Here is a 22,870-nt window from a genome sequence, read left to right on the forward strand (position 1 = left end):
AGACTAAGTGAAGAACCATCAGATATTGTCCACCGACTCCACAACCAAACGTTTTATGTTCAATGTCGAGAATCGTTATTCAAAGCAATCTGATTTGCAAAACGCAAAAATAAATGTTTATAAGCACAAAATCAAATAAAAAACACTCACATGAGAAACAAGAGACAATTTTGGGCCATGAAACGAGTTTTGAGATGCATAGAATGTATTCGCTTAGCAAAACTTTGTCGAAGCAGAAAATTGGTTTTTCGGGTAATTTGTATCATTTAGGTAAAAGTCTAATCTCTAATGGGTTAAATAGGGATAACATGCCACGTAAACAAAACTGATAATGCGTTTAAAACATTCGTTCTTTGAACTTAAGGTTTGGAAAGGTGTGAAACTACAGAAAACGTTGAAAAATAAAGTCATTCTGATTGAAATCTACGAACAGTTTCAATTATATTCTATAAAGAGAAGTGCGCATGGTTGCCAGTGGAAGTTGAATTTGGTAATCATATCATAAACTTGACACTGTACTTCTTCAGCAGTGAAATTATTATAGCCATAAAAGTGGAAGGAAAATGATGTAGAAAGTTGTGACAACAGATCCATTATTTTCTTCTGTATTTTCTCTTGCGGTTTTAAAAAAGACCATTTTGCGGTAATTTAATATAGGTTCAAAGCGATTTCAAAGACCTGTTGATAAACGTTTATCATAATAAAGTTTTATCAACAAGTCTTTGGGATCGCTATGTACCTAATTTTAAGTTATTAATGAACCCATTTCCTTTCTTTGCTTTTCATAATTCACAATTATTGCTATTTAAAGATTAGCTTTGGTTCTTTTCAGAACCTTGATCAATTAAATTAAACACATAAATTTTTTCAATTATTGGACTGAAGCGCCGCTGAAGAACTTAATTTCAATGTACAAATAGTAGTAACCATTGACAAAACTCAAGATCATAAAGGCATTTTCAGAAGTTTTGACAGCGAGCCCCTTATCTACCAAACCTCACTTGAAAGTACCCGTAAACCTAGACTGGTTCTTCCCATACTAGAGGAAAAAATGGAATCGCTGCAAAATTTCTTTTACATTTGTTAATTAAACAGACATTGAAAATTGAGAAAGAACTTACTGTTTTTCTGGAGATTTTTTTGCCGATTCTTTATTATGGTTCTAGAGTTAAATTTTCAATAGTATTCGGGTCTTGTTTGGTCTATTTTTACCATGTCACTTCACAAAAGTTGGTGAGATTAAGCTACAGATAATAATGTATTTCGAATTCAAGAATGAAGTGATACACCATCATATTTATCTGAGACAAGTTTTCAACCAATGGGCAAATTTAGTTCAAAATGATACTTTCATTTTAATCATGGCAGCTACATCGATGAGGCTAAACATCTAATTACAAAACAAAGATGTCGAATATAACAAATTATTCAACAAAAAAGGATCGATTTTGCATTGGTCTAGTTAATGAATTTTTAATGACGGACAATAAAAAAGAATAGTACAATATCATATAAGGAAGCCTTCCACTATGGGATAAAGTGTTTCTATTAGATACCCTATAGACGAGAATTTGAAACTTGTTCAGAAATTCTAAAGTTCATCAATAAGTCATCTGCAAGATGTTTTGCTCTTTTTTATTGGTGTAAGTTGAAATAGTAATACGTGTGAAGAATTCGCAGGGGAATGAATTGACGAATTGCAAAATTTCTTTCACCAAGCATAAACGTTATAAAGCCATTGACCTAATGAAGTTCAGGCATTTAAATTTTACATTTTGGATCGCTTTTTGGGTTGTTATCAATTTAAACAGGTTGGTATTTCTAATTTTCGAGTTTTTCGATAATTATGTTTTTATTTGTTACCTCGTTGCTATTCTTTAGTGATATTGTATGTGATTAGTGCGGCCCGTGTTGAAAAAATGCGACGAAATCGATACAAGATGAGTCGTTTTTTTGTCAATTTTTGTCGGTTTCATGGGTTTTTATGTATGAACTGTCGATTATCGTCAGTTTTGTTGGTATCGACAATCTCGATTTGAATTAAATACAAAAGAAGTACAATAAAACTAAGTGAGAGCTGTTGCAGTGGAAAATAAGGTTGCTAGTAATCTAGGGGTTGTGGGATCGAGACCAGACAACGATTGCGCATTCTATAAGACTCTTAGAACGGCAAAAAAACGACAATTCCTACGTTTAAATACCGAATTAAACCGATAAAAACGACAAAAAAACGTAAGGGTTTGATCGGTTTTGGCGAACTAAAATCGACGATTACCGATTATTTCTTATGTTTGAATCCGAAGAAAATCTCAGCGCGGGGGAGAATCGATATTATCACACAGTACTTCACGTCATCCAGTTCTTGGGTAGCTGCGATACGGAAGCTTCTAAACTAAAGGAAACAATGTAGTTGAAAGAACTAGGCAATTAACAGAAACGTTTCTGGCCCCAGAGTTTTTGTAATTTAATAAAACCTATTTTTGAGAAACAGCACAGGTTTGTTTTTACCAGTTGGACTCTGTTTAATGGAATTCGTGCTCTCAAATTTTGTGGTAATTACAAAAACTGATGACGCTGTTCACCCGGTGCATCGTTTTCCGGAAATCCCAGTGGGATTCCCGGAAATCTTGCTTATACTTACTAATCCCACAATTCCCAGCGAGAAACTTGTCTACGCGTACGTTTCCCGCTTTTTCCCGCTGGGAAACTTGCGTTCACTTCTCATCACGATTATTCCCGGAAAATTAGTTAAGATCTCAGAGGGAAAAAAATCAAGAAAAACGGGAAAAATTGCGGGGAAAGAATAGGAAACGTGGGAAAACAAAAAAACAAAACTTAGCAGTTTTTTTTATAGTAGTAGTAGTAGTAGTAGTAGTAGTAGTAGTAATAGTAGTAGTAGTAGTAGTAGTAGTAGTAGTAGTAGTAGTAGTAGTAGTAGTAGTAGTAGTAGTAGTAGTAGTAGTAGTAGTAGTAGTAGTAGTAGTAGTAGTCAATTTAAGCATGCTTTCAGGTTTCAAAGTTTCGAGGGGAGGATTTTTTTTGTTTTTGGGGAAATTTCGGGATAATTTGCGTTTTTTTAAGCTTTTTTGCTAAGTGTTTGATGCAGAAGTGTGAATATCTTGTGCTTGAGCAATACATGTTTACATGACATGCTATGCGGTAATAGCCAGACTTGTGGGCATGTGTAGAAGGTTTTTTTAACACTTTTATCTCAAAAAAAATTTTAATATCTGTTAGAAACGAAAGTTTCTAACATATTACTCTTGGTTCTGGGAGTAATGTCTCCCTGAACCAAGAGCCCTTTTATTTTTTTGACATTTTTGTTTTTTACTCCTCACATGCGTCATTTTAAGCATGTCTTCAGGTTTCGAAAATTCCAGGGGAGGAGTTTTTGTTTGTTTTTGCGGGAATTTCGGGATAATTTGATTTTTTAAAGCTTTTTTTTTGATAAGTGTCTGATGCAGAAGTGTGAACATGTTGCTAAGTTTCAATGCATGTTTAAGTGACATACTATGCAGGAACAACCAGCCGTATTCATAAAGTTTTTCAGCACTTTTTAGCCTAAACCCTGTCAATCCTTGTAGGAAACTTACTAAATCCCGAAAAACCTAGTAGGAAGTTGGCTGATTCCCGGCGATCCCGGTGAGATACTTGCAAATTCCCCAATTTTTCCAGTGGAAAATTTTAGTTTACCCGGAAATCCCAATGGGAAAATTGTGTTCCCCACTTTTCCCATCGGGAAAAACCGAGAACTTGCCTATACTTACTTAAACTTGCATATCCCAAAAATTTCCCACTTGAATTTCCCGGTGGGAAATGTTAGAAAAAAACGGGAAGAAAATGGGAACTTGCCAAAATTTTCAAGAAACGGTGCAACGGGCAGTGATGTGTATTTAAACAGAGAACCCCATCAAGTTACTCATTCCCTTCACATGAAAATTTGTCAATGCTTGGTTTTTAAACGGGTTTTTTAGCTTTAATACTGTCTTCTTTTAAACTTAGGTTATACTGACGGCTCTAAAATTGCTTTCTTTGCCCCAGTTCAACTCCGCCGCTTCTCTTACTTGATCTTGCAAAAATCTTATAAGATCTCGCAAAGAGACGCCGAAAAGTTTCAAGAAAACAGCTACGCATTTTAGGATTATTTTGTTCTACGATGAATTCTTTTATTGATTCCAAATCGATCACTGCAGCTGTGGGGCCCATGAAGAAATTTTCAGTTAATTTTTTTTGCTCGTGAAGAGATTGAAAAATTTCTTTTTGAAAAAAAATTTCAGTAATATTTGTAAAGTCTAAAACTGTCTGAGAAGTTTCAATGTGTAGGTAAGCTATGACAAATGTCAAAAGAGAGCCTCCAGTGCCTTGCAGCTTTCGCTAGATTAAATTTTTTAAGGTTTTATTCATGGTTAGAGACGTTCCTGTGACACTATTGATTTTGAATTATTATTACGAATCAAATACAACAAGAACTGATTGTACTTGTAGCTATTAGTATTGGGATGAGGTATACTGAAACAAAAGAGTATGCAAAAAGTCAACGGTACGTTTTCTTTCGTGATAAAATAAGGTTTTATACTGATTGAGTATGTGTTAGACGAAAATCGTAAATGGTCAGTTTTATAAACCTTCCTCTCCGTTCTAAACTCTCTCTCTATAGTAGAACGGCCGCGATTTTACGGAGGTCTACACACCGATTAAGGAAAAAATAGAAGTACAAATCAATTTGCTTCAAAACATTTTTTTCTCTGGGGCCTAAATTTGTCAACGTTCCAAGCGATTATGTATTTGTTTCAGAAATATTGTTCAGTAATAGTTCTTTTTTGTTCGCTCGATTCTCGTGTGTTTTTAAACAAAATCCACCAACCCTTCATGGAATATTTTGCGCGCATTACCCCACGTTTTTCCTGTCTTTGGCACGAGTCCTCCACCCGGCCCCTTTTGCTCATTGCCCCACGCATTTGCGTGTGTTTAGCGCTAGCCCCCACCCTCAACCAAAAAATATCCACGCTCAGGCTAAGACTAGCTTTCCGGACGCCTATCTTGCAAGGCTCTTCTAAGAGTTATACGCGCTCATATTTTCAGACCCTTGCGAGAAGCAGACGCAATATTCTTGCATTATTCTTGAATATCCGACGGCTACCGATGGCTAAGATTTTGCAAGATGGTGCGAAATCTCACAAGAGACTTTTGAAAATCTTGCAAGGTTAGCTGTCGGTAGTAGGTTGTGGTAGCTTTAGAGAATTTTGCTGAGCGGTTTTGCTCCTCTCGAGAAAGCATTTCGTTTATAAAGAGTGCGAGTTATACACAGTTTTCAGAAAGGAAAGTATCTCCGTAATTCGTCCAGAAGATTTTTGTAATTAATGGATTTTTGCTCCATTTTTTTTCCAATTTTTGAGACTCTGATTCATATATTAAGACTGCGAAAAGGATTTCGATTGTTAACTGGAATTTTTTTTTGCTTCATATATGTGGCAAGTCATACCTGGCAACGGCATGTAATGCAACTTTTTGGAACTTTTCAGCTCGATTTCGTCAAAATTTAAGCTTGTAATGATTTCAATTTTAGCAACAACATCTCTTCCAAGATGCATGCAATGGTTTCAATTCATTGATCAATATGATTAAAAACAGACGCATAAAATATATTTACAATTTTGATTAAAAACGAATGCAGCAAATTTTTCCTCAATTTTTGGGTAAATTTTCTACGTGATCTAAACTTTAATGAAACTAATGTACTGCTACAGCTCGTTGTCAACTGCCGTCATTCAATATAAATCCCTCCCCTCAGAGTTCAATAGACGAAGTCTCACCCACTTTGCAGTGGATACGTTTGCCGACACTCAAAGTGCAAGGCGTTGTGGATTGCTGTGCAGTATACATGAGTATTGCAAGTCATACAACCATAACAGAAATCGAGCCAAGTGTGAACTCATTATGACAGATTATCGTCTCCTGGAAACTCCGACAGGTTAATGAAAGATTACAGCTGAAAATAGAAAAATTCTTGTATTATAACGGAAGAAATCAGAAAAAAATTGTTCAGACTGAACAATCCAGAGCCTGAATATCCATTATCCTTGAATTATAGAATGGCTATAACTTATGGATTGAACTATTAATACAGAATGAAAACACTTAGATTGAACTACTATTATAGAATGACTATAACTTATAGATTGAACTTTTATTATAGAATGACATTAATCTAATTCTATATTGGGTATCCAAAAGTCCAGATTCGCATATGGCTTTCGACATAACTCCAACTTTAATGAGGTGGTGACAAATTTTTCAGGTAATGGTGAGTTATCTTACGGGTGGAGACACTACTCAAAAACTTTGTACCCTCGAGGTTGTGTGGGAGAAAATGCAAGAGAGTGTGTCCAGTTTTGGGTTAACACTGATCTTACCTCAAACGTGTCTGTGACAAGTGAATGGAAATTGGCTGATGAGGAGGGAACACTTTTCATAGCGGATCAGGATAGAGCTCATTTTAACGTCAAGTGTACAGAATCAATTTCAACACAAACTTTTCCGCAGCCTGATGTCTACCAAAGGCTTAAATTAATTTGTTTTTGCGTCAAAAAGTGTCCAGAGTTATTTGATAAAAGTACAACTGACAGCCATTGAAGTTTATTAATCTCATCACTTTTTCGACCATTTAAGTGTTCTTATTGGACAATGCAAAAACTGCAAATGTTAGTTCAATTAAAAATACAAATCAAAACTATGACCACGACAATAAATTTACAGTTTTATACTAGATAAAAAATTTGATACATAATGAGCTCTTATTCAGCAATTCACGGTTTCCAACGCTGAACACTTCACGCAGCAAGGGTTATCCATCCCATCAGCAATTGTTGTCCACAATCTCAGCAGAAGTGATCGTCAGTTTGTGGTGCCTGGAGCCAACATACCTGGAGTGCATTATGATTTCATACTTCGGTAAATTTTTAAGAAAACATCATTGGCGTGTTTTTTTTTCTTGGAAAATCTTCTTGGAAAAGTTCAAACGTCAAAAAACCGATAGCTTAAACGCAGTAATTAAAATATGTCTTGAAAGAAGCGGATATATTTTTTCCTAGAAACAGACATAAATAGTTCCCTATCAAATGTTAGTTTCAAAAAATGTCCGACGATTTTCATTTGTAGTGAATTTCAAGTTTATAACCTGATACTGATTAAATTGTCCAAAATTTTTTTAATGAATTTACAGTCTACCGAGCAACTCACGATTTTTCAAAAATAAACAGTGATTTCGAGTCTCCATAGGTTCAAATCAGACCATTTAAGCACCAAATAAATTTGACAATTTCACCAAAAAAACTATCGAATTCCGAAATTACAAAATTTCATTTTAATCACATAGAGATCAATTTCAAATGTTAAGATAATTTTCTCTGACTATATTTAATCACAGTGAAAAGCAACCTTAATTTTTACGAGGATCCTTCAGGATGATTTAAAACTTTGCACCTATTCGACATCATAAATCGTGGCTGCGAAAAAAAGGGGTTCTAAATTTTTACAATATAATTTTGGACTTTTAAAGTAACATTAGCAAAAATTTCCTACCAACTCAAATCATTCGCACTGTTCCTGTTCTATAAGATTATGCTGACGATAAAAATTATATGCTTTGAAATTAGTTGTTTGGCACTATAGCAATGAAAACAGCTCAGGAATAACGGATTAAAAAAACAACAGTTGTAGGACAATAATTTTTTCTTGATCTTGAACAATTTTTTTGTCAAGTCTCAGTAGTTTTGTGATAAGCATCATATTACCGTAGAGTTTTTCGAACTTGCGTTATTCCTCCTAGTTTTTTACACTCTGTCCTTTTTTGTCCCTACACCCAGAGTCTACTGAAGATTTACAAAAGCAATCAAAGAAACGGAAAAACTAAATGCCTAATTTTGAGTTTTTTATCAATGCAAACTGAGTAACTGGATAAAATAGTCCAACGATCTCGTCTTGTCAATTATCTCATCCCTGATTCCGCTAGGATAGTTTTTCAATTGTTCTCTTCTTGCGATAAAGTGTGTAGATTTTTTCAGCTGGTCATATTTTTCAGTTGTTTGACTAATGATCCTAGTCCTGCTGATTGCGCCAAACTTTATCCAAATTCCGTTTAGAATATCATTTTTGTAGAATATTTCAATGAAATAATAAGGTTAACTGAGAGAATTTTTTAGATAATCTTCCTGCATTTGTTAAAATCAGTGATATGATGATTTTTACATTATTGTATCATATTCCTAACAAAATTCTTTAGTCCCTACTAGTGCCTACACTGCATTAGTAGTCAACTAATAATATGGTCGAAATGGGCATTTTCCCCCCAAATTTTTATCTTGATAGATTTTTTCAACAAGTAAACGCAAGTTAAATACAAGTTAAATAGTTTTCAAGACTAATCTCAGGTGGATCTGACTCTAAAATTCTGACAAAAAATTGATGTATTCAGAATTAAATATGGTATTGACTTAAAAAAACCAGAGGTAAATTTTAGCAGTTACTTGGCTCTGACTGTGAGCCGCTTTATTTCTAGCAAGAGTTAATAAAAGTTTGGTGCTGCGAATTCAACGCGTATAATGATTCTATCGGAAATTAGTTTCAATTTGTTTCCTCTGATTCTTATAGTAATTTTGCTAGCGGTAAATGATTTCGTTAGTTTTTTACGTACATATCAAAACAAAAATATTTTTTTAGCAAATGTGTGTGGAGGAATTTTAGTCAAAACATTCTTTTCGGCAAAACTTTTCATTTTCTGCAATTGTTATCTTTTAAGATTTTTATGAGATAGTTCACATTGTTTTTGTGTCTCCAGTAAAAGCGATCTAGTTTTCATCACACGCATTTTGAGAAAATGCTGCCCGCATTCAACACCATAAATGAATGTTAGCTATCATAATATATAATATATGATTCTTATTAATCATATTAAGCCATAAATGGTTTTTACGGAAAATAAGCAAACTTGCTGAGATCAAAATTGGTTTCTTTGTACACATTAAAATATAATTCAAAGATTAGCAGTAACATAAAATTGTCAAAAAATTTCCGATGCCTTAATCTGATTGAATTCCTTAGGAGTCGTATATGAACAATTTTTGTTTAAAAAATCTTCTTAATCTGTATAACGTAATCAGGCAGTTCAAAAAGTTTGTGTCTCATTAGATTTACGTTCACAAATTTGCATTCTGTATAACGTATTCAGGCAGTCCAGTTATCTTTTTGTTTCAGGAAATACAGGATGTTTTTTTGAAAATATCAAACTAAGAAAAACTTGTGTTCTTTTTTTACATTGGATTGATCGCAGGCACATCATTTCGTCTGCGCAGTCAAAATTTTCAACCTCATGTGAAACAGCGAAACGTACTTGTGTACCGGTATAATCTTATAGCTAAAAATTAAAGTTAAAAACATATGCTTTCACTCGACGTCATAACATTGCAATTTTTGTTTACTCTTGTCCTTGAGGAAAATTGCTTCTTGAGAGCCCTTCTAAGCGTTCCACAGCACTAACTATTAAAAAATTTGAAAGAGAGTATTTCAAATAAAATTTGAGCTGAAAACTGATAACTAAACTCTCTGTTTCAGCGAAGTATTCAATGATCAGTACGCACAGTTCAAACTTCAAGCAAATGAGTCTACATACCCGAGTGAGGTCAATGAGTTGTCTCATTTGAGAGTAGTCACTGAACACAGCGTGGAACTTCACTGGGTCTTCCATGGAACTGCAGCGGTAACTTCTCACGTTCAAACCATGACTTGTCTAATTCTTTATAGCTTGCTAATTTCACTAGATAAAGACATTATTATCACGTTTTCTTAATGCTTCTGTTGCAGTAATATAGCACAAATTCCACCAAAAGTGAGGGAATTTAACGGTACGGATTTAAACCAGTCTTATTATGCGGTCAATACCAGCAAAAATAGAACTATAGACTGATTTACGAGGCGTCTTCTGATCATGACTAGTTTTTCTGCGGATGCAAAACAAAAAACATCATGAGAGAGGACCCCAATCAAAAAATTTAATACCGAGGTCAAGCTCGGTTTTTTTTCTGTGCATTTAAACAGATATATATATATATATATATATATATATATATATATATATATATATTATATATATATATATATATATATATATATATATATATATATGGCTGTTCAATAGGGTAGCCAGAAAGGCTGTCCAAGGTGTTTTGTCCTTAAGGTAAAATTTTGAGATTTTCATCAGCAACCGGTAAGTTGACTTGCACTTCCCGACCGTCATTTATAGAGATTAATTGTGATTGCCAATCCACGATGTATAAAACATTATTTAAATTTGACGGTGATTACGCACAATTATTGTCACTGCTCCGTTTCGACGAAAAGAAATCTAATACGTTCCTCAGTGATTGTGGAATTTTTATCTTGTAAGATCTGACAAATTTCTGACAAAACCATCTTGCTAATAGCCTGTAAGGGGATGCATCTTCTTATAAGATCTTATAAGACGTTTATCAGATCTTATACGATAAAAATTCCTCTTATAAGATCTTACACGATAAAAATTCCTCTTATAAGATCTTACACGAAAAAAAAAAATTCTTCTTATAAGATCTTACAAGATAAAAATTCTTCTTATAAGATCTTACACGATAAAAATTCTTCTTATAAGATCTTACAAGATAAAAATTCCTCTTATAAGATCTTACACGATAAAAATTCCTCTTATAAGATCTTACACGATAAAAATTCCGTATTATCAGATCTTACACGATAAAAATTTTCTCTTATATAAATTCCTGAAGTATGATATATTCTTCATATTGAAGACAATTCAGAGTTGCTCTCAAGCAGTAGCCGAAAAACTACAGCATGCAACACTTAAGTGTCAGAGCAACAAAGAGAAAAATATCTTATACTGTCTTTTAAGACTTATAAGATATTGTAAAAAAGATTATTTGAATGAAAGGGGCTTTCTCCGAAGCGGTGATTATCAAACAAGGCTGAAAATTTTTTTCAAAGACCAAAACTATCTTGGACTGCTAAGTTTAGCCGTAGTAAACAGCTAAGACTCACAATAAAACTGCCGCCAAAACAGAATCAACAAGCATTTTTTTGTTTCATAATTGGTTAGCTAACCGATTTTTTTTTACTTTCATAGGACCTTGACTACGTTATACGGTTACATTGAAATTATTCAAACATGTCATATCAGATCTTACACGATAAAAATTCCGTCTTATCAGATCTTACACGATAAAAATTCTGATTAGAGGAATGTTTATCTTATAAGATGTCTTATCAGATCTTACATGATGAAAATTATGGTAAGAGTGATGTTTATCTTACAAGATGTCTTATCAGATCTTACACGATAAAAATTCTTCTTATAAGATCTTACAAGATAAAAATTCCTCTTATAAGATCTTACACGATAAAAAATTCCTCTTATAAGATCTTACACGATTAAAATTCCGTATTATCAGATCTTACACGATAAAAATTTTCTCTTATATAAATTCCTGAAGTATGGTATATTCTTCATATTGAAGACAATTCAGAGTTGCTCTCAAGCAGTAGCCGAAAAACTACAGCATGCAACACTTAAGTGTCAGAGCAACAGATAGAAAAATATCTCATACTGTCTTTTAAGACTTATAAGATATTGTAAAAAAGATTATTTGAGTGAAAGGGGCTTTCTCCGAAGCGGTGATTATCAAACAAGGCTGAAATTTTTTTTCAAAGACCAAAACTATCTTGGACTGCTAAATTTAGCCATAGTAAACAGCTAAGACTCACAATAAAACTGCCGCCAAAACAGAATCAACAAGCATTTTTTTGTTTCATAATTGGTTAGCTAACCGATTATTTTTTTAACTTTCATAGGACCTTGACTACGTTATACGGTTACATTGAAATTATTAAAACATGTCATATCAGATCTTACACGATAAAAATTCCGTCTTATCAGATCTTACACGATAAAAATTCTGAGAGGAATGTTTATCTTATAAGATGTCTTATCAGATCTTACATGATAAAAATTCTGGTAAGAGTGATGTTTATCTTACAAGATGTCTTATCAGATCTTACACGATAAAAATTCCTCTTACCAGAATTTTTATCGTGTAAGATCTGATAAGAGGAATTTTTATCGTGTAAGATCTGATAAGATCTTACACGATAAAAATTCTTAGTCAGCATCTTATCAGATCTTACACGATAAAAATTTCACAATCACTGGGGTTCTCTCCCTAGTTACTGTACTGTCATCTGAATTCAAAAGGTTATATTGAATCCGTTCAAAATTTTGAATTTATTTTAGGGGTCCAGCTCCCCTAAAATATATTTCAATTGATTTCGATATAGTTTGTTGACTTTTGAGACAAAGGCAATGTAGAGGATAATACCGAGTACATCTTTTTTCATTAAAAAATTACTCTAATATTTTAGTTAATGGAATAAACCAATTATATAATTGTTTCTTTGTCGTCATATTCCACACTGTAAGGCTCTTTATACATAAATTTGGACGCGTTTTGTTGGATTAAAACGGCAAGTTAGACCAAATGCTTCTCAATATTTGATAGGGGCCTATTCATGCTGTACTCTAATTGTGTTCCTATGAAGAATCAACAAAAATTTGATGGACTTCAGGCCACAACGTATCGTGGTTATACAGTTAGTTGACGAAACCAACCTCCAATTAGCTTCAGAGATGTGTTCTTTCCAGGTTGAAGACCATAAAACTATCCTATACATCATGCCAATTCATGTAAAATTCTTGGTAATCATACGAAGTCACATTTGGCTCATGGAATCATCGAATCTTATCAAATATATAAGGGTCATAAATTGTTTCTAAGACTTTGACTTCTTAGTAGTCATATATGGAAAGTTTACGTGCACAAAATTTCAATAAGCTGTGTATAACGCAGGCAGGCAGTCACGTTATCTTTTTTTGTCTCAGAAAAGCGAGAAAGCTTTTGAAAAAAAAGCAATAAAACTAAAAAAAATCATTTTTTCTGTTCCACATTAGATTAAATCCAAGAACGCTGAAGCAACTATATAGTTTAATTTCTACACTTCAAGCAAAAATTTAGTTGTTTGCAGGTATCCATTTGTAGCCAAGAAACTACAGTTGAAAGCAAATTCTCTTACTTTTTAACACATAGAAATTTTTAACAATTCCTTGTCCATAAGACAGATTGAATCTTGAGAGAGCTTACTAGTCTGCTGTTTGGGATGCGCTTTCAGCTCCAAATAATAAAAAAGAAGTTAAACAGAAGAGAATTCGGATTTGTAGATCAAAGCAACCAATAGAAAAATCCTTCATGGTTCGTACTATTCATAAAAAGGCCGAATATGGTCGTCACACGATCAAAATATTATACACGATTTTATAAATACCAGCATTTTTACACTAAGGAATTTTAAATTTTTTAGATGTTCATTGTAACCGCCCTGGGTCGACCTCATATTTTAAAAGTTTATAAAGTTACGATTTTATTTTATGGCGTCTATGAAATGTGGTAGTCATGGAACTTTCATACAAGGTAGTTCTATGGAATTTTCATGAAATTTAAAAACTTCATGAAGGAGAATGAAAAACTATGTTTCAAAAAACAAACTGAAGCAAAATGAAATAATGCGAATTAAGCGAACACATGATTATGGAAAACTTGCAGTCAAAGAACTTCTTGAAAGAAAAAAATGAGAAAAGTAAAGAACATTTTTTGAAATCGAAGAACTCTTTACATCCCCTAAATTATTCGATGAAAGCCAATCATAGAGGCAAACATAAAAAGTGGTATCACTTATGGCAAAGTTGTAATTTTACTAATCTTTTAAAACTTTTCTTTTGATTTAAGAACTCAATGGTCCATTACATAAAAGTTCTATCATTAAAATTTTTTGTCAACCCGGTCATATATAATCTTCATATAATTACACAGAATGATCATCCTGGGCGACTATTCCGGTTAATCAAAAGGATATAAACATGTGTTTCAATCTACTCGTCATTATTTATTCTCTGATGTCATCATTAAGGCGTACTCTGAGTCTCACATGATTCGCGAATACAATACCCTATCCGATTGTCATATGGCGCCGTCCGATATTACAGATATTTTTACCGTCTTTGTCTGATACTTTTATCAGTCAGAGACTCTTAAAATGAAACCATGCTAACTTTGTCATTGAAATCTAACCAACTAGCAGGTTCGATGCAAACCTTGTTTCTGGTAAATACTTTTTTAAATTCCAGTTCCTTAGAATGTAGAATCTTGCTTCTCAAGGATAAACATGATTTTTTTCCTGAAAAGACGTGAAATATACCAATTGACCTAGCTATCAAAATCGTGGATCCTGTTTAATAATAAGAAAATCAGTTTCTGAATCAACCATCAACGGTTTGTCTCATGATTCAGCCCATTTGATTGAAAGATCAAAATATCTCCAACTGGGCACTCACAGTAGTAGTATCGTATATATACAGGAAGATCGGGGGGGGAAGATACTTTGGAGATCCGTTCGGCAGAGGGGGATCACTGATCCCTTAGGGGAGATCCTTCGAGATCCTTTCGGCAGAGGGGGATCACTGACACCTTAGGGGAGATCTTTTAAGTTAAGAAAGTGGTAATTGCGCTACATGTATCTGTCTGGCGGCTTATTGTTGGTATATATACTTCGCGAGTGTGAGGGAAGATCCTTCATGTTAGCGGTATTTTCGCTACATGTATTTGTGTGAATATACTTCGATTGGGAGTGGTCAATCCTAGGAGGTACGATTAGGATTCATTTTGCCGGAATAAAATTTGTAGAAAAGGATGGCCAAAACGATAGCAACCAATGATCTAAAAAACTATTCATGAAATTTACCTGGAGATAAAGAACAATTATCCAAAATACGGTGAAAGGTTTCTGTATTTTCTAGCTGCTTGCCAATACCTTGATCCTGATATTGATTTGGAGGCAACATTGAAGCTGAGACCGTATGGAGGTCTAATTGGAATTGATAATTCGTCGCTGGACAACTACTTCAGATCGTTCAAAATACTTCGACTTCATGCAATACTCCACGATGCATCGGGTTTTATAGTAGAGTACAGTCGTAAAGGCCCTGGATACTCCTATGTGTTACCTTGTCCAATTATGAACGAGTATTTGGGTCACATCATGGGATTGGCTTTTTGTTTGTTTGTGAAGACGTTCAAAAACAATTTGTTCACTTTGTTGGAATGCTGAAACAAGCAATAGTGATATTGGATTTTGAAGGTTTTCGTTACAAGAAAACTGGTTTTATAATAAAAGAGTTATCGCTTTGTTCAAATAATTATTCGGACACAATTCTTTTTCTTCCGCCAGTTTTCTACAACTCACTTTCCGCTAGTGACAGGAGATCTCATAAGTGGGTTACTAAATTTTTACATGGTTTGTCTTGGAACAGCGGTACTTATCCTTATTGGTTTCTATCACAAATTTTTGTCGCCATCAAACTTCGGTTTCCGTTAGGGAAATTTTATGCCAAAGGGAAAGAGAAAACAGAATCACTCCAAACTCTCTTGCAGAAAGAGGTAATAGATTTGGAAACTCTGCTATGTCCGAAAGTTGAAGATATTACATCGCCAATTGGTAATATTACTTGTGCTCTGCACTCTTTCTAACTACCGGAAAAGCAAAAGAGGAACTATTGTGCTAAAAGGAAAGCACAGCTGTATTTCTATTGGATCTCTCTGCCATCCAATGAGCCGTCGAGTGGAGAAAGCAGCTCCGTCAGTTCTTCAAGTGAAATTATCTCCAAGTTTGACAGTATGCAGTTACATAACGAATGATAATCATTTGACATTGACTTTTTTAAAAGAAGAGAAAATAGAATCACGGGGACAGAATATTCTGCGAAAACAACAGATTCTCTGCAACACCAAAGAAATTGAGACGCTGAAGAGATATCTTTCATTAATTTAATATTTTCAAATGCATCATGTCGTTACAACAGAAAATGTGAAAACTGAAACTAACCCCTTTACCTACGCCCAAGTGGCCAGCACCAGTTCAAGTACCTCTGGACAGTGAAATTAAAATGTTGGTCAGTGAAGGCAACGTAGAGTCCATTGTCTACTATAGAAGTGGTTACGGAATGCAGGCAAACTATAAAGTGACTTACAAAAAAGAGGACAAAGACTCTAGATATACTACTTATGAATTCTTTTGGATTGAAAGAGAGACTAACAAAAATGCAATTTAAACTAAAAAACTGAGTGTAAATTCATTTTTGCAAATAACTTATTTTCAAATGAGTGTTAAAGAAGATCAGATAGACTCTGCTAATGTAGGGTGTTTGAATGCTTTAGTTTTTGATGAGGAAAATCATGAGAGGCGTTTGTGGAAATTTTTTAATTCTCGGCTACCACGTTCCGAAGTCGTCTATTTTACTCAAATTTTGATATTTTTTTTATCGTAGTGTCTTTAACCAAGCTTGTGTTTTCCCAACTTGAATGTGAGGAATCAACATTTTGGTTTTCATTGCTTTCGTGCACAGTTGGCTACGCTCTTCCAAATCCAGAGCTATGAACAAAATAATATCCACTAGCGATAGGCTTTTTATGGCTGTTTGTGGTCCGTCGTGTTGTGGAAAAACAGAACTTATATATCAAATGTTATTGAGAAACACTTTCTATCCAACCTTTAATTCTATTTACTACTTCTATCAACACGAGCAGCCAAAGTTCAGCACAATAGAGCGTAAAGTGAACATTTTTTTCACTAAGTTTTCTGGATTCGAATTCATTTCTCAGCTGGAAAATTGTCTCCCTGTGTTTGACGATTCGTGTGAACAAATTTTCAATGACAAAGAATTTTCGAAACTTGCAACTGCGGGACGCTATAGAAACATTAGTGTGATTTATGTTAAGCATAACTTATTTCAACAGAGTAAATGGTCGCGAACGATTGATCTGAACACAACCCATATCATTTTGTTCAAATCACCTAGAGACATACAGCAGATCACCTATGTCGGAAAACAGTTGAACAATACAAATTTTTTGAAGGAAAGCTATGAACTTAAAACAAAACAACGTTTGGACACTTACTCATTGACTTAGATCCAAAAACATCAGAATCCTTGCGTTATTGTTCAAATATTGTACAACCAGGTCCAACAATTTTTTATCTACCGTCCTCCAAAGCGGTTATCACTACTTTGACAGATGAGAGAGAAAGAGTTATGTATGCTAAAGCAAATGCTCGAGCTGCCCGAGAGCAATTTCAGAAAGTTCCTCAAACAAGCACCAAATAGCTTTATAAACTTTCTCTGTGAGTGTTTGCTCAATGTGATCAATGGCAACGTTCCAGTGAACAGGCAGTTACTTAAAAATCAGGAGAAATCATTTCAACAATTATTATCAAAGAAAACAAGTTTGGAGAAAAAGCGAAACGTTTTAGCCAAAAAACCAGAACTCATTCGAGCGTTGGGATTGTCGTGCTATATTTACTTGAAGGCAGAATAATGCATGCAGAAGAGTTTGTTTTGATCCCTAAAAGAATGTTCATTTCAAAAAACCCAACCAAGGAAGAAATACTTGATAATCCAATGTATCAACAAAAAGCAACTCAGTTAGCACTCGTACAGAGGACTAATCCCAATTTTGAACGAAATAATGAGAAAAAAGTACAAGATGCGGACACTAACACTGATTGTTCGATCAAGAGAACAAAGAGTAGCTGTGATGTGACAAGTGATGCAGACGATGTAAGAAGCGAATCGTTTTTTAGTGATGACAGTGAAATAGAGCCAATAGTGAAAAAAAGGAGGGATTCAGCATTCGACTCAATAATGCTAGAACTGAAACTATTGGATGAAAACAAAACAAAAAGAGCTGCAATTATCCTAAATAAAATTTTCAATTAAAAGAATGTTTCTATTAGTGAAGAGACCAACCTTCTGCACATTAACGATGAGCCTCAAGGAGTAGATGAAACAAGCGTTTTGTACAATTTACAACAACCCACAAAAAAAATTGACTTGTCAAAGTATTCCAAAATCTTGAGTGAACTTGATATATCAGCTGACTTGGTTTATAATACTCACGCAGAAAAAGTTGTAGATCAGTTTTACAGTGAAGATGAGAAGGAAACTGCATCCAAACAACTGAAGCAAAAAACAAAAAAAGAGCAGGAAGGAAGATGATCTGAACCAACGAAGAAACATGCAAAGCCAAGAGTCGATGAAAGTAAAGAGAAGACAGCGGAAGAGGCACGTAGAAAAGACTGGGATATCTATTGACGATGTGCGAAAACTTGACAAGCTCTATTTAAACGGTCCTGCGTCATTTGGAAGCGCAAAGAGATTGCAAATTTTGAGTAAATTATCAATGAAGAAAATTAAAATGTAATCTGGAAACGAAACCATCTTTTAACAAATACCGATCACGTCGCCTCAGGTTTCCAAGGCTTAAAGTTGTTGTTAACGACATAAATGAGATCTGGTCCGTAGATCTAGCATATGTTGATAAACTTGCAAAATACAACGGTGGTGTAAAATATCTGCTTGTAGCTGCTAACTGTTTGTCAAGATATCTCAGGGTTGAGCCACTGAATACAAAATATGCCACAGAGACAGCACAGGTCTTCAAAAAGATGATCAAGCATAAACAACCTGAAAAAGTTTGAGTTGATGATGGTACAGAGTTCCTAGGTGCCTTCAAAGCCCTATGCAGTGAACGCGGAATTCATTTATACAGTACATTCAGTGAGAAAAAGTCTGCTTTTGCGGAAAGAAATATACGCTCTTTGAAAAATATAATCTACAGATATTTAGAAGAAAAGTGGACTTATTCATATCTAGACAAATTGGATGCGTTCGTTAAAACAATCAATTCTAGAGTAAATCGAACGATAAAGCTCGCTCCGAACAAAGTCACGAAGAAAGACGTTCCAAGGCTTGTGTCCTTGACTGCAAATACAACAAGTTCTCAAAAACCCAAACTCTATATTGGTGATTTTGTGCGCATAGTGAAAAAAAAAGCAGACTTTCGGGAAGGGCTACAAACAGTCGTTTACTGACGAGATATTTGAAATCGCATCTATCCCGACATTACATCCTCCCACGTTTTCTCTTATTGATGCGGATAAAGAAGTTATCCAGGGTAAATTCTATCAACCCGAAAATCAACTAGTACGAGAGTCTCCTCTAAAAAATGGGAAGTAAACAATTTGAAGACGAGTTTACGGTACATGTTATTTCTAGCGCTTCGATGGAGATCTTTGATCAAAACACACTAGCTTCGTTCAGAAATTTTTTCAACGATGAAATTAAACTATCTGGCGACTGGAGGGTAGCTCTAAGCGAAATTATTTTTCCGACCAAAATTTCTGGATTCGAATTCATTTCTCAGCTGGAAAATTGTCTCCTTGTGTTTGACGATTCGTGTGAACAAATTTTCAATGACAAAGAATTTTCGAAACTTGCAACTGCGGGACGCTATAGAAACATTAGTGTGATTTATGTTAAGCATAACATATTTCAACAGAGTAAATGGTCGCGAACGATTGATCTGAATACAACCCATATCATTTTGTTCAAATCACCTAGAGACATACAGCAGATCACCTATGTCGGAAAACAGTTGAACGATACAAATTTTTTGAAGGAAAGCTATGAACTTGCAACAAAACAACGTTTGGACACTTACTCATTGACTTAGATCCAAAAACATCAGACTCCTTGAGTTATTGTTCAAATATTGTACAACCAGGTCCAACAATTTTTTCTCTACCGTCCTCCAAAGCGGTTATCACTACTTTGACAGATGAGAGAGAAAGAGTTATGTATGCTAAAGCAAATGCTCGAGCTGCCCGAGAGCAATTTCAGAAAGTTCCTCAAACAAGCACCAAATAGCTTTATAAACTTTCTCTGTGAGTGTTTGCTCAATGTGATCAATGGCAACGTTCCAGTGAACAGGCAGTTACTTAAAAATCAGGAGAAATCATTTCAACAATTATTATCAAAGAAAACAAGTTTGGAGAAAAAGCGAAACGTTTTAGCCAAAAAACCAGAACTCATTCGAGCGTTGGGATTGTCGTGCTATATTTACTTGAAGGCAGAATAATGCATGCAGAAGAGTTTGTTTTGATCCCTAAAAGAATGTTCATTTCAAAAAACCCAACCAAGGAAGAAATACTTGATAATCCAATGTATCAACAAAAAGCAACTCAGTTAGCACTCCTACAGAGGACTAATCCCAATTTTGAACGAAATAATGAGAAAAAAGTACAAGATGCGGACACTAACACTGATTGTTCGATCAAGAGAACAAAGAGTAGCGGTGATGTGACAAGTGATGCAGACGATGTAAGAAGCGAATCGTTTTTTAGTGATGACAGTGAAATAGAGCCAATAGTGAAAAAAAGGAGGGATTCAGCATACGACTCAATAATGCTAGAACTGAAACTATTGGATGAAAACAAAACAAAAAGAGCTGCAATTATTCTAAATAAAATTTTCAATTCAAAGAATGTTTCTGTTAGTGAAGAGACCAACATTCTGCACATTAACGATGAGCCTCAAGGAGTAGATGAAACAAGCGTTTTGTACAATTTACAACAACCCACAAAAAAAATTGACTTGTCAAAGTATTCCAAAATCTTGAGTGAACTTGATATATCAGCTGACTTGGTTTATAATACTCACGCAGAAAAAGTTGTAGATCAGTTTTACAGTGAAGATGAAAAGGAAACTGCATCCAAACAACTGAAGCAAAAAACAAAAAAGAGCAGGAAGGAAGACGATCTGAACCAACGAAGAAACATGCAAAGCCAAGAGTCGATGAAAGTAAAGAGAAGACGGCGGAAGAGGCACGTAGAAAAGACTGGGATATCTATTGACGATGTGCGAAAACTTGACAAGCTCTATTTAAACGGTCCTGCGTCATTTGGAAGCGCAAAGAGATTGCAAAATTTGAGTAAATTATCAATGAAGAAAATTAAAATGTAATCTGGAAACGAAACCATCTTTTAACAAATACCGATCACGTCGCCTCAGGTTTCCAAGGCTTAAAGTTGTTGTTAACGACATAAATGAGATCTGGTCCGTAGATCTAGCATATGTTGATAAACTTGCAAAATACAACGGTGGTGTAAAATATCTGCTTGTAGCTGCTAACTGTTTGTCAAGATATCTCAGGGTTGAGCCACTGAAAACAAAATATGCCACAGAGACAGCACAATTCTTCAAAAAGATGATCAAGCATAAACAACCTGAGAAAGTTTGAGTTGATGATGGTACAGAGTTCCTAGGTGCCTTCAAAGCCCTATGCACTGAACGCGGAATTCATTTATACAGTACATTCAGTGAGAAAAAGTCTGCTTTTGCGGAAAGAAATATACGCTCTTTGAAAAATATAATCTACAGATATTTAGAAGAAAAGTGGACTTATTCATATCTAGACAAATTGGATGCGTTCGTTAAAACAATCAATTCTAGAGTAAATCGAACGATAAAGCTCGCTCCGAACAAAGTCACGAAGAAAGACGTTCCAAGGCTTGTGTCCTTGACTGCAAATACAACAAGTTCTCAAAAACCCAAACTCTATATTGGTGATTTTGTGCGCATAGTGAAAAAAAAGCAGACTTTCGGGAAGGGCTACAAACAGTCGTTTACTGACGAGATATTTGAAATCGCATCTATCCCGACATTACATCCTCCCACGTTTTCTCTTATTGATGCGGATAAAGAAGTTATCCAGGGTAAATTCTATCAACCCGAAAATCAACTAGTACGAGAGTCTCCTCTAAAAAATGGGAAGTAAACGATTCGAAGACGAGTTTACGGTACATGTTATTTCTAGCGCTTCGATGGAGATCTTTGATCAAAACACACTAGCTTCGTTCAGAAATTTTTTCAACGATGAAATTAAACTATCTGGCGACTGGAGGGTAGCTCTAAGCGAAATTATTTTTCCGACCAAAATTCAGCATGTTGTGAATGAAGATTTGATAGCATATAGTCTTAAGGGTTACGAGGACTCACAAAGAATCTCATCTGATGCCTATGTCATTTCTCGACCTTACAGTGGAGAAAAATTCTCTTTCATGACTGGAAACTTTGAAACTGTTGCTCAACTTTTATTTACTATCAAGCGAACAGTTGGACTACCTAATTTTTCGTTTCGTGAAATCAAGGGTACTGGAAAATACGAAATACTTTTTGGTAAAAATGAGGGAATCACTTTTCCTAGTGAAGAAATACCCAGTATTGTGGTGTTTACAGGAATTCCAGATAAACATGGTGTACATATTGGGTACAAAATGAATACAGCTACATCAAACAAATTAATGAAGAGCGATGAGACAAAAGCTTTTTATGGAGAATTCCCTGCTGATCTGTGCGCGGGAAAGCACTTAATATTCATATACACAAAAATTATTGAGTTTCAATATGTTGGTGATGCTATGGCGCCTTTATTACGTGTCATTGATTCAAAACAACGTCTGAAAAACGGTAGCGTGTGTGAACTTGAACCAACACATAGAATAGTTTTTTCAAATTTGGACTATAAAAAACTACTTTCAAATACGATTCAATAACATGCCATAGAGTTACGTACCGAAACAGGTCAATTAGTCCCCTTTTCATGGACCGGTAAAGTAGTATTGACGTTTTAGTTCAAAAAATTTGGTGATTAAAACAATGGAATTGTACTATACCAATCAAGCTCCTGCGTTGCCTGATTTTTCTGGACACTATAGACAAAGAGGAAGTGGCTTTGGAGCTTTAGCAAGTGGCATAGGTCGACTCGCCTTACCGCTTGCACGAAAATTTATTCTACCCGCAGCAAAACGTGTCGGAAAAGAACTT

The 22,870-nt window shown here is 34.7% G+C and overlaps 1 protein-coding gene across 1 annotated transcript in view; it reads left to right on the top strand.

Moving 5' to 3' along the window:
• The first annotated feature begins 1,658 nt into the window (after positions 1-1,658).
• LOC142338066 (uncharacterized) overlaps positions 1,659-22,870 on the top strand; it is a 34,871-nt gene continuing 13,659 nt past the window's right edge. Inside the window, exons 1-5 of the mRNA XM_075387698.1 lie at positions 1,659-1,811; positions 5,748-5,971; positions 6,299-6,501; positions 6,803-6,951; positions 9,610-9,754. Coding sequence (XP_075243813.1) covers positions 1,747-1,811; positions 5,748-5,971; positions 6,299-6,501; positions 6,803-6,951; positions 9,610-9,754 — 786 coding nt within the window. The 5' untranslated portion in view covers positions 1,659-1,746. The remainder of the gene's footprint in view (positions 1,812-5,747; positions 5,972-6,298; positions 6,502-6,802; positions 6,952-9,609; positions 9,755-22,870) is intronic.

The sequence above is a fragment of the Convolutriloba macropyga genome, chromosome 4 (assembly GCF_964194025.1).
Source record: "Convolutriloba macropyga chromosome 4, txConMacr16.3, whole genome shotgun sequence".
Taxonomy (NCBI): Eukaryota; Metazoa; Xenacoelomorpha; order Acoela; family Convolutidae; genus Convolutriloba; species Convolutriloba macropyga.